The sequence below is a fragment of the Mobula hypostoma genome, chromosome 9 (assembly GCF_963921235.1).
Source record: "Mobula hypostoma chromosome 9, sMobHyp1.1, whole genome shotgun sequence".
Lineage (NCBI taxonomy): Eukaryota > Metazoa > Chordata > Chondrichthyes > Myliobatiformes > Myliobatidae > Mobula > Mobula hypostoma.
In genome coordinates this window covers 22625452-22637803 of record NC_086105.1, presented here as the reverse complement: position 1 = coordinate 22637803, position 12352 = coordinate 22625452, and the positions used below count along the sequence as shown (strand labels likewise).

The window sequence follows — 12352 nt, the reverse complement described above, 5'->3', positions numbered from 1 at the left end:
GGCTATTTCCATCTGGCATTTTCTATTAAGTTCTCTGGGATTTCATCTTTCAATATTTTAAATGAAACTCGAGATCAAGTGAATATTACACAGTAATTTAAAGTTAGAGTTGTCACTTATGTCTTAATTAAATGCTTAGTAGATGAGGCTCAGTGAAATTCAATAATCTAGGGGAAAGTTAAGAAACTTTGCTGAGACCAAGTTGGAATTATGTTTGTGAGGATGACTGTCACTAAAAAATACTCCTATTCCGGCAATACCAACTGGTAGGGTTAGGTAATTTGAGACATTAGATTAATAACTACATTTTCCAATAGTAAAGTTCAACCGTGGTGCCAAAATCAAAATACATAGTAACTTTGCTCGTAAAACTGTATGTTGAAACATTGTAAAATATTCTCACAAATAATAGACTGAGCATTGCCAAAATATACCAAGAAATACTAATGCTAGTTCATGAAAAGGAAATGTGTACACGGAAAGTCAAATGAAAAGTAAAGGCATGCTTTGAATTGGAGGGAGTGTAAAATGCATTTACTTTGATTCTTTGGTGATTGATGAAATTGATGAACTTGCCGAAACCAAGTGTGCAAATTCTGTCTCTTTAGCTCTTCAGAAAGTTCTACTGAACTAGATTCATGGGTTCACATTGTGTCATAAAATGGTTGCATTGGAATTGGGTTGATTTGCTGCTATCAGTACATTGAAATGCCCTTTGTATGAAATTGCACAGCATTCAGTACTGTGCAAAAGGCTTAGGCACCCTAGTTTTTTAAAATATAAATTTTGTTCTAGATGTTTATTTTTGTCTTCCGCATTAGTGTGTCAGTAGAAAAGAGGACATTTTAGATTTCCAAACATTTGTTTTCTAAAAATCTAAATATTACAGAGAAAGTTTTGCATTTTGTTAAAGAAAGTAACATATTAAATAACAGACCACTTTTCAAATAAAAACTTGATTGCTTTGTAGGTATATAGCCCAGTGCATGATTGAACAATGATCAATGACATAATGAGTTGAATGAATTAAACTGATTAACTGAATGAGAAATGGGTGTAGAAGGAATCAAACTGGGTGAAAGATAACCAAACTAAAAGGTGATGGTGTGTTATATGTGACAGTTTAACCTTCAAATGATCAATTCTTACACAAAGCATAGCAACAAGACACAAGACCCTTCATCAGCAGGGCCTCTTCCAAGCAGAAAATAGTCACAGATATGAGTTTCAAGATGTGCTGTCTAAGCTCTTCTGAAGAAGCATAAAGAAATGGGCAAGATTGAGGACCAGAAACACAGTAGTTGGCCATGGGTGGAGCAGCCGAGAGATACATCAAACTGACGTCCCTTCTAAATCAGAAGAAGTCCAGCACTGCTATCAGCACTGAACTCACAGAAGCCACCAGAATCCCAGTATCCCCTCTACAGTCCAGAGGTTTTAGCAGAGGTGATCTTCATGGAAAAGTTTTTGCCAAAAAGCCAGTGGAAACAAAGCCAGGAGACTCGCCTACACACAAACACACAGACTGGGATGCTGAACAATGGCAGCAGTGCTCTGGACTGACAAGTCAAAATTTGAAATTTTTGGCTTAAACAAGAGGTAGTTTGTTCATAGAAGAACTGGAGATCACTGCATGGATGAGTGTCAGCAGCTAACAGTGAAGCACAGCGGAGTTTCCCTGCAAGTTGGAGGCTGCATTTCTGCAAATGGAGTTGATGCTCTGGTCAGAGTTAATGGAATCCTCAATGCTGAGAAGCACAGGTAGATTGCTATCCATCATACAATTCCATCGGGGAGGCATCTGCATCATCCCAACTTCCTTCTGCAGCAGGACAATGAGCTCAAACACAGAGCCAAAGTTGTAAAGAACTATCTGCACCGAAAAGAGGAACAAGGAGTTCTGCTGCAACAGATGGTATGGCCTCCACAGAACCCTGATCTCAACATCATTGAGGCTGTCTGGGATTACCTGGAGGGACAGAAGCAAGCGAGACAGCCAAAGTTTGCAGAAGAACTGTGGCAAGTTCTACAAGATGCTTGGGAGTCAACCTACCAGCCAATTTTCTTATGGAACTTCACAACAGTGTAGCTAAAAGAACCAATGCAGTTTTAAATGCAGGTGGTTGTCACACCAGATATTGATTTGATTTTTTTGCTATATACTGCTAGTTATTGTAATTTTTTTGAAATTTAGAAACTTTTTATTTAATTATTTTTGAAAGCATCTTTGCTTTACCGAATTTTTTTACATTTGCCCAAAATTCTTGCACAGTACTGTATGTCTGTGATTTTCTGCCAATTCAAGTAATTGGACGAACTTTTACAGCTGTGCTCCTCTGATGTCCCACAGTGTCCTCTCTGCGTCATCTCTCATTGCATGTGCGAATCACCTGTACTTGCATTCCTTAACTGTATTATTCATTTTCATTATAACTCTTGCCAGACATAACATTATGAAACTCAAAGGCAAAAAAATGCAGTGCTGTGTGTAAAGTGAGGAGTGACAGGGGCTGACTACTCTCAGTGTCATAATACATTGGTTTTTGCTGCTAGGCTATGATTTGTCCGAATAGTTTTGGATATTTCTTTTTGGCCTGCTTTTTCTGGTTGTGGTTAATATCATGCTTTTTCTTCAGATGTAGTTAATAGAACCGCACGTTGCAAAAATTCCCATTCAGTGTTATAGCTGATCGAATAAATACTGATACACAGTCTCTTGTAATATCATATGCTGCATCATTTCACCGTAACATTGCTTATTATGATGTCTAATGGAGTTACATAAATAACAATTGTGGTGTACTAAACAGCCTGATACATATTTTCTACTTACAGGCACCTTAATAATGAGCATGCATTAGATGACAGGAGTACTGCACAGTGTCGGGTCCAAATGCAGGTTGTGCAGCAGTTGGAGATTCAGGTAAACTGGTTGGAGTGGTTTGTATACACTAAGCAGTTCAAAATGAATCTTTAATATTTCCATTTTCTGTCTTTGTTCAGCTTTTCTTGGTTCATGTATTATTTTACATTATGTATTTAATAAACCATAGCATATTTCATGAAAATATATATAAATTAACTGCTTGGAATACAAATTAGATTGTGGATTAATAGCCAGGTAGAACCATAGATCATGATGTAATATAATTTAAAGTAACTTCACACCTCCCTCCTCACAGTATCACTACTAATTCATTTCAAAATGAAATCCTCACCTATGTAAAATCTTCTGATCACCACATTATTTCATGGCCAAGGAAGTGTCTAGGCAATCGTTTTACAGGACCCTTGCTGACTAGAAGAAGATATCTGTTGATCACTTTCTAATCTTACTTTCTTTAAAGTGTCATACCTCTCTTTCAGACTGCATATCTCTGTCAGATAGTACCTTTATACACTTGCACATCAACTATACCATTCTACTTTTTAGTAAAATGGACCGTTTATTTTCTTACATTCTTTATCCCTTTCATTAAAATTTAGTAATTTGAAAATAGAACAGAATAGTCCAGTATTTGATTTTCAAACCACGGAAACAAATTTCACTCAATGATCCTATATTCTAGTTGGCCAATTAATAGATTTTATAACTTGCTGACTTACAGGAACACTCTCCTGATATAAAGTCCATCAGTTGTAATGAGACCCAGAGCAACGTGGACCCAGACTCTGTGACGGAGATAAGTGCATCACACTGCCAGGTCGCTGTCACTCTTTTGAATTAGATTGATGATGGCAGATTGCAGGGGGCAGTAACTGAACCTCAGAGGGAAAGGATGAAGCATGCAGATGATTCTGGCAAGCATAGTGTTTTGAGAACCCTTCACTTCTTTCCAGCTGCTGGCTTTAGTCCATTCCTTACAGTATCCACGGGACTTTATCAGGACACCAAGGGCCTACTTATTTGTGTTCTTGGTAACTTGTTACTGTCATAACATCCATGACCCAAATTCTTTTATTGACAAAAAGATGAAGTGTTATTTGTTTTTCTGTGACCTTTTAGCACATGGGAGTCTTAAACGATGAGTACTTCATATGAAGTTGTTCTTTTCTTTAAGAACAGCTTATAAAAAAGGACTTGATCCTATTGTGAATTAGAGAAACAAGACCATGCTAGCAAAATCATTCTAAAAGTATTTTGAAAGAAGATCTGTTTGTTCAATAACAGCTTTCTAAAGAACGTGAACGTCTTCAGGCAATGATGACCCACCTCCACATGAGACCCTCTGATCCTAAGCCATGTCCGAAACCCGTAAGTTTGATATTCAACAACTGGTTGTACTAGGATCACACCATTAATGAATATTTCATATCTTAAAAATAAACAATTGTCTTGATGGCTTCCATTCAGAATGGTTATGCCAATACTTAAAGATTAAGTGTGGTTATGAACAATGTTAGCAGATAGCTTTTTGTTGAAATAAATAGACATCCTACATTCTACTCTGACAAAGTAATATACTTCACTTGTGACAAATAACTGACTTGAGATGACTACTAAAATGTTAGAACATTTTATTTTGATGGATTTACAAATACACTTTGCCAGCGAAGAGAATTTTATTGGGCATCAATTGCACTGCTATATAGCTATATCATTACTGGCAAGACATTGAATGGAGTTCTTCTTATGTCATTACTGGCAAAGCACTGAATGGAGTTACTTAAAGGTGAAGTACCAGCATTTACTGTCAAGCAAAATAGTATCTATAGCATTTTACTTTAAAACAAACCTGGTGAATGAACTGTTGAAATTAAAGATCGTGTTGTGACTAGCTTAGTTTATAAATGAAATAAAAAGAAATCACACTGATAATATTTGTGTACTTTAATGTGAGTCATATTGGATGCTAAAATCAAAATGGAAATCTTTAAACTTTGTAAATGCTTTGTTACTTTCAGAGATGTTCAAGTGTCAATTTAAACTCCATACCTCCGTTCCCAACCCTGCCTAAAGAATTTCAGTATCTGTTAAATGCTATATGGTAGAATTGGTTTGGTGAGAAAGAACTTCCATTCTACTGGAAATCTATGACAGACAGTTAGAGGAAAAGCACACATGCAGTATTGTTACAGTTCCTTTATGGGAACTGCATGTTTTGTGCCAAACTGAATTGTTTTATGTACAGTATCTCTTTTTCTCCTTGTAGTACTGACCTCCTCCTGACTGAGATAAAACACATTGCTTTTCTGTGCTACTTTATCATATAGCCCAACTGAAAGCTGGTAATGCCTCAACGAAGGAAGCTGCACTCAAGTGACTGACAGCTCAGGGGCTCCAACTCATGACCTTCTGGTTGTGAGTTTGAATACTCAGCCACTAGAACTACAGAGTCGCAAATTACATCAGAAATTAATAGCCCCAGATTCTAACTGTTATTAAGAATTTTGTGCAGCTTAATTAAAACAGGGGTGGGGCAATCTCGTTTAAAGACAACTTGGTTTAATACACTGCTTTACTCATTTATATTAAATGAATAATACTCTGATAACTTCTTATTTCATATTACGTTCAGCACTACACAAAGTTTAAAGATAATATACTTATTGAGTAAATCCATCAGGAATCTGCAGCTCATTCTTTATAAATAAATTATTCAATTAGTAAATTTGTAAAAGTCCAGCAGTGTGGTAAGATCCACACTAATAAATGATCCTCAGCATATATTCTAAAACTGAACTTGAATAATGTAACTCAAGTATTACATTACATAAACCACACATGAAAGAACTACTAATTGCATTTGATGATGGGTAATTAATAGGGAATCCTTAGATGAGTACGTTGAACTGAAACTCTAGTCTTTTCCTCTTCCCACTGGACACTTGTGCTCTCTAGAATGTATTACATGGCACTGTTAGCCTTTGAATGGTTGAAAAGGAGAACAGTATACAAAAAGAACTCTAAAATTTATATACTTCACAAAAAGAGCTCCATAATTGATATGATAGTACTGATTTATGTCCTCATATGCAGTGGCTCAGTTGAGACAGCCCACACATTTGATAAATATTAATAGTATGAATTTATTACCAAGGCGAAATGAGCTCTGTTGGTTCATCACTGCACCCTTAACAGCTATCAGTACATGAACACAAGGTGCAACTGCGCTGTCTATTATATGACCCCATTTACTCTCTGGATGGTACTTCATTAAATGGTACCTTTTGGCCATGCTATGGATGGATGAAAATCAAAGTTATCAAGGCTGTAAGTCCTGAATAATGAGTTTCACCCAACCTTGAATATATTCAGATGAGTTGAGGTAGCTAAGTGCTCATCCTAGCTTTTACATGCTTTTCCTTATTTATCTTTAATAAATTCCATTTTATCAGAACATGACTGCCATCCTGCAAACATGTTCTGCCTGTTATTACTGTATGATAAAATAAATTATCATAACCCTGTAAACATAATCAGCTACAGTATATAAGTCATAGAGGATTTAATGATGGTGATTTTGTGAAGTTTTATAATTGAAAATTATTTTAGTGTATAAAATTATGAATTTTATTTTGAAAATGTATATATTTCTTTTACACAAGCTAGTTAATTTGGGATTCCAATTTTTAAAAAAGTTTTAACGAAACTGCTCTGATTTGTCCAGCAGCTCTGATAGTAAATGCGCTTGAATAATATGAAAATTATTAGATTCTTTAATATAAGAATGCTTTAAAGAAATATGTATCTTGGTAAAATGTTTTCTTAAATACAATATTTAGATGAATTAGATAAAGATAGTGTGATTTTATCAAGAATTTTTAACAAGGTGTTGCTTGTTTATTAGGATAGTTACAGTATTTGATTCACCATGAAATTTATATATAAACATAACTGGATTTCTCACATCAAGCTGCAAGCTGTGGGTAGCAGCAGAATAAAACAGTTTGTGGTTTATTGGGAACAGATGCACTTGGGAATGCCTTCAGGGTGCCAGGCGCTGTTATTAGACTGCCAGTGTGCTTCTCCTGGCTGCTGCCCAAGAATGCAGAACAATTAGCTGGCATATGTTAATTTTTGTTTCTTTAACAAATTTTTCTACTCTCTAAACGTGTAAAACAAATCCACAAAGTAAGATCAATCAATGTTAAATGCATAATCTACTCCAAATGAAAAAGGTGTTTATCTATAGATGAATACATAACATTTGGAACGACAGCTGTGCCTGAATTACTTAGTCAGTTGCAATTTCCTGCACAATTCCTGATTTTCTAGTTTTGTGCAGCGACAAGATAACATTACAGTTTTCCCAGATCGAGAAATTACCCTTCAGAATAGATTGAAAATGACTACAAATTAGCCATTAAGAGCATCACTTAAGAATTTGGCAGAAATCTTTTCACAGTGGGTGAGTGTAAATTTTCTTAATTAGATGCTCTTTATGACAATGGATGTGTGGTAAATATAAAAGAGGTGACAAATTTTCAATAATGGATTAGGGAATTTTATTGGTGGGAGTAGTTGAAGGACACACTGTTAAATAACTTGCATTCATTTTCTCCTCTTTTCCTTTTCCTTCCCTGACACCCATATTCCAAGGTACATCAGCAATAACTGACACTGTAATCATAAATTGAAAATGATACTTCCAGAGGAATTGGCAAACTTGACATTTCATTATATTTGCTAACACATGCCACAAATGATTGTTAGTGAAGAAATTCCATTCCCCTCTCCATCTACAATCATATTTAATTTGAAAAAATTTCAGCCTCCTCTGGCTAATTTGCAATTAAGACAATTTTGTTTGAATATGTAGTAATGTCATTACCATTCCACCAAATTAGCAGTGAGAGTAAAGGTCAGTGTAAAATTTTCCAGCTGGCTGGAGCCTCTCAGCTGAGATTTGGGACTGTGCAAAAACTGCGGCAGCAGTAGAGGAGCAGCGACAGTCTCCATCCCCTTTGCTGTAACTGGATCCTTTGATAATCTGCCTTGTTTTTCAGCCCTTAGAATAGACAAGCACAACCGTGGAACTGTGGTAGCTGCTTTTATTAAGAAGAGACAGTTGGGATAAACTAGAATGAGTTGGGCCTGAGTAATGTTGGATCAGATCATTAGATAATCTCTAACAGCATCCTCTAATTAGAGTTCTTATGATACAATTTCATCCTGTAATTAGCTGAGATTGGCTGCTTCCTTCGCTGCTTATTAGTGGCAACACAGCTGTAGAAGTGAATCCACTCTCATTTGTCAAACCTTTTAAAGCCTTCTTTCTCCTGTCTCTGCCTTTTCCCGCTCCTCCTCCTGGGCCTCCTCAGCTGAATCTGGTGTCGAGTGTCACAATGTCTAAGAACATTTCAGAGACATCCCCACAGAGCTTACCTCAGACTCCCACCACACCAACAGCCCCAGTCACCCCTGTCACGCAAGGACCCTCCGTAATCACTCCAGCCAACGTGCACAATGTGGGACCAATTCGAAGAAGACATGGTGATAAGTACAACATTCCCATTTCATCAGGTAGGATTCTAAGTAGCTCCAGTAGCAGACTGACTATTTATCTGACAAATAACTTTGATAATTTTTCATTTAACTTAAGTACACAATATGTTTTGAATATTATATGAAGAGGTAATATCCCCTTTGTTGCCGGAAGTAGATTAAACTTAAAACACATTTAAGGCATTCCCCAAAGATCAAATTATATGGAACAAATTTATTTGAAAAATGCTTTTTGATATTTGGGTGTACGAGAGTAAAGTATACAATGAGATTGCTGTTGGAATACTCTTAAGCAATTCTATAATTTTAAACTAGATATTATATATTTCAAAATATATATTTATAATTTGATATCAAACTATATCTACAGATAGAAATAAATAGACTGTGAAGTTCTGCATTTATTGATGATTTAGTAACTTTAAAAGTTTCAGTTCAAGTCAGTTTTTTCCTGTTTAAAATCACATTATTCTATCCTATGCTTTTGCAGAAATTGCATTCTTCCATCCCAATTTTGAACACATAATGAGGTGTAACAGGATAATTGTAAAGAACCATGCAATGAGTTTTTGTCAATATTTTTTGCATAGACTGAAAAATATTTTCAGTTCAGTAGCTTGAGTGGCTGAGCACTTGACTCCCATCCAGATGGCTGAGAGTTCAAATCCCAGCACTGCTTGACACTTGAAACCATCTGCATTTAGTTAGTTTTATTTCATTGGTTTTCAGTTGAGCTGCTCCAATGAGTGGCATAAGAATACAAAGGCCTGGGCATTCGATGTTGCTAGTCCTAATTTACAGTCAGAAAGCAGGCGCCTATGGGTTCAATATGGCAACAGACTGGTTGCTTGTTTCAAAGTGGAGATATGCCATTTGTGACTTTGTTTAAGGCTCGTCTGTGGTCATCCCTGAAATAGGTGACTGCAATAAGAAAACCTCATGGCTGCTTCAGGTGCATTTTGGAAAAGTTTCATTGCACACTGAACGCTATGGTGACATTTTTTGTAGATGTTATATAGCTGTCCTTAAAGAGACTGCTTACACTCACCACTAGAAAAATAAAACTAATTATGTTCTTCTGCAGAGGTGGGTGGCCAGGAATTCACATGGATTCTCACTACATTTGCAATCAATCTGCAAAATCTCCCTCTCCCCCCCCCCGCCCCCCCCCCCCGCTTTGCTTGCCCCTGAGGTGCTCCTTTCCAGCCAGTTATGGCCTGTCCAATTTGGCATCCGGGGCCCCAACTGGTGTTTATACCTCTACATTAGTGAATAGAAATCAACAGAATAGCTTAATGTTATACTTTAGTCTTCCGACACATTACAGTTTATATTGCACCCTAATTTTGGCATTGTCCAACCTCTGATCCAATATAACTCACCGAAGTGGCAAAGGAAGCCATGTTTAGGGGCATTCCCATCACTGATCAGCTAATTAGGATGCCATTTTGGTGTCTGTAGGGAAGTCTGGCCTCCTAAAGGACCACAACCTTGTCGTGGTTTGGAGGCTTGCGTGCCTCAATGACCCAGAGAGCTATGTCGGTTGGAGTCAAGGCTCTTGGTAGGGTCACCCATGTCAAACAGGTTGAAGGGTAGAGGCCAGACTAAGAGCGGTCCACTGGACCTCCAGGTTTGGGGGTTCAACTCAGGGTTAACAATCTTGACTGGTAAAACTAAATTGTTATGGAAACAGCCATGTTTCATACAGCAAAGTTCCGTAAAATCCTTCTACATCTGAGTACAACAGTATTCCTGAGTTTCCACCTGGCACAGTAGTGAAAACCAAGAGGAAGCTACTGACACGATGAAGTCCTGAACACCGCCAGAGATGGAGGACCTTCATTGCTGCCCTAAACACCAGCAGTGTAGTGGGCAGGAAGTAAGGGAAGTCTGGGCTGCCCCTGAGAGGGAGGAAAGATAAGATACCTGCAGGGACTAATTTGAGGGAAGAGGTAAAAGAAGGACAAAGTATTGCTTTTTGTTTAATTTACTACTGGCATAAATAGACCATGTCAAAATAATTTGGACTGATTTTGAATTATTATTTCTTCTACATCAGAACATTGCCCTGTTTGCTTGAAAATTCCCTATATCTCTTTCAGAGATTGCCCCAAACTATGAATTTTATAAGAATGCAGATGTCAGACCTCCATTTACTTATGCAACTCTTATAAGGCAGGTGAGTTGAAAATGAATTAATGCTTCCTGATGGTAACTAATTACTACCTCAATTAATGTTTCTCGAGTAAGTGTCACCCTATTTAGTTACTAAGCAGTTATTTAATGTCATTTGTCCCCTTTATTTCAGGCTATCATTGAATCATCTGACAGGCAGTTAACACTTAATGAAATCTACAACTGGTTTACACGAACATTTGCCTATTTCAGGCGCAATGCTGCAACTTGGAAGGTAACTTCATAACCTACACTTTGCAGGAGCATGGCACAGTACCTGGAGATAGAACTAAAGACATTTATTTACTTGACACAAACAGATTAGTATCAGACTTCCCTCTTTTTCAAATTGGCTGCTGAATAGAATGAATTCCCTTTCTCAAAATGACAAGTGGAAAGAATAATTTTGCCTCTGATATCGTTTTCTAATTTGGTGCAATTAATAGCTTCGCCTTGGTGGAGATGTGAGGGCCTGACACACTAATTACAGTGTGAGCACTCAATCATCAACACCTTTGTTAGTAGCACCGTATTACTTTTTACTTTCACATATTATTGGCTAATTAGTTTGAAAAATGGCTGTTTGCCTTGTGCAACAAATGGAGGCTGTAGGTTTTGTCTTGGTCTGTGCCTTTTGTACACATCATACCTCATCACACAGACTGAAGCTGCCACAGGAGTCAGGGCTGTGGTCATTCAGCTGGAACTAAAGGAAAGTAAGTGAATATTATCCTGTCAGAACAGAAACACAGTTTATTTACTGAGACAAAGAATTCATTCATATCCCTGTCTAAACAAATCCATTATCTTGCACTTACAAGAGGCAAAATTGGGTGCTCTCAGTATCCTTTTTGTCCCCCTGTATTTTTCTCTTGGAAAGAGAGTAGTTCAATAGATAAAGACAGTCAGTACATCTCAAATGCACTTCAAATTTTCATTTTTAAACTGAATGAAACAGCAGTTAGCTACAAGTCATTTGGCATAATCAATGGAAATGTTTATAGTGGTGAAGAATAGATGTGGTAAAGCCAGATCTACATTACAAGCATTTTTTTTTGCTGTGCTCATCAGCATATTAAACATTTTTGAGTACCAGATTTACTGAACTGAATTAATTTGGATTTGGAATGCAGATTATTCTGAGACCATCAGAGACTTAGATGTCTGCAAAAGACTAATAGCACTTCCAATTTCCAAATTATGCTGCGTATTTTGTTTTTTAATTATTAGTTATTTTATGGGGTTTTAACCAAATGCAATTACTACAAATGTGGACTAGGATTTTAAATTATAAGAAATGAAAAAATACAATCCGACATGATTGAAATATATACTTAAAAATGTTCAATACCTTTTATTTCCAGTTTAATATATTACTCATTATAGTAACACTTAGTGATTGTTTTGTCCTCTGGTTTACTGGGGGGAAAATGCTGAAATGAAAGATGATTTAATATCTCAGCTTGGTCTCATCACTGCAGCTCAGGAATCCAGTGAAACTCATTCTGAACAGCTTATTAGTTCTAACTATATCGCATGCATAATAAAACTGCTCATTTGCTCATTAATATTAAAATTATCATATTCAGAGCCATGGGCATTAAGATCAATCAAATCCATGGATTTTCAGGTCAGATGCAAGATCTGCTTATGCCTCTTTTTTTTATATAGGATCCTTTTCTCAAAGCAAACCCAATACATAGAAACGAAAGGAGAAAATATTACAGA

At 36.7% G+C, this 12352-nt stretch overlaps 1 protein-coding gene across 9 annotated transcripts in view; it reads left to right on the top strand.

Moving 5' to 3' along the window:
• Positions 1–12352, top strand: part of foxp2 (forkhead box P2) — a 762934-nt gene that overhangs the window by 706837 nt on the left and 43745 nt on the right. For 8 of the 9 annotated variants that reach the window (XM_063057872.1, XM_063057869.1, XM_063057875.1 and 5 more), the window contains 5 exons: positions 2836–2923; positions 4172–4255; positions 8266–8467; positions 10552–10628; positions 10758–10859. In XM_063057872.1, the coding sequence (XP_062913942.1) occupies positions 2836–2923; positions 4172–4255; positions 8266–8467; positions 10552–10628; positions 10758–10859 (553 nt within the window). The other variant, XM_063057876.1, reaches the window with a different exon arrangement.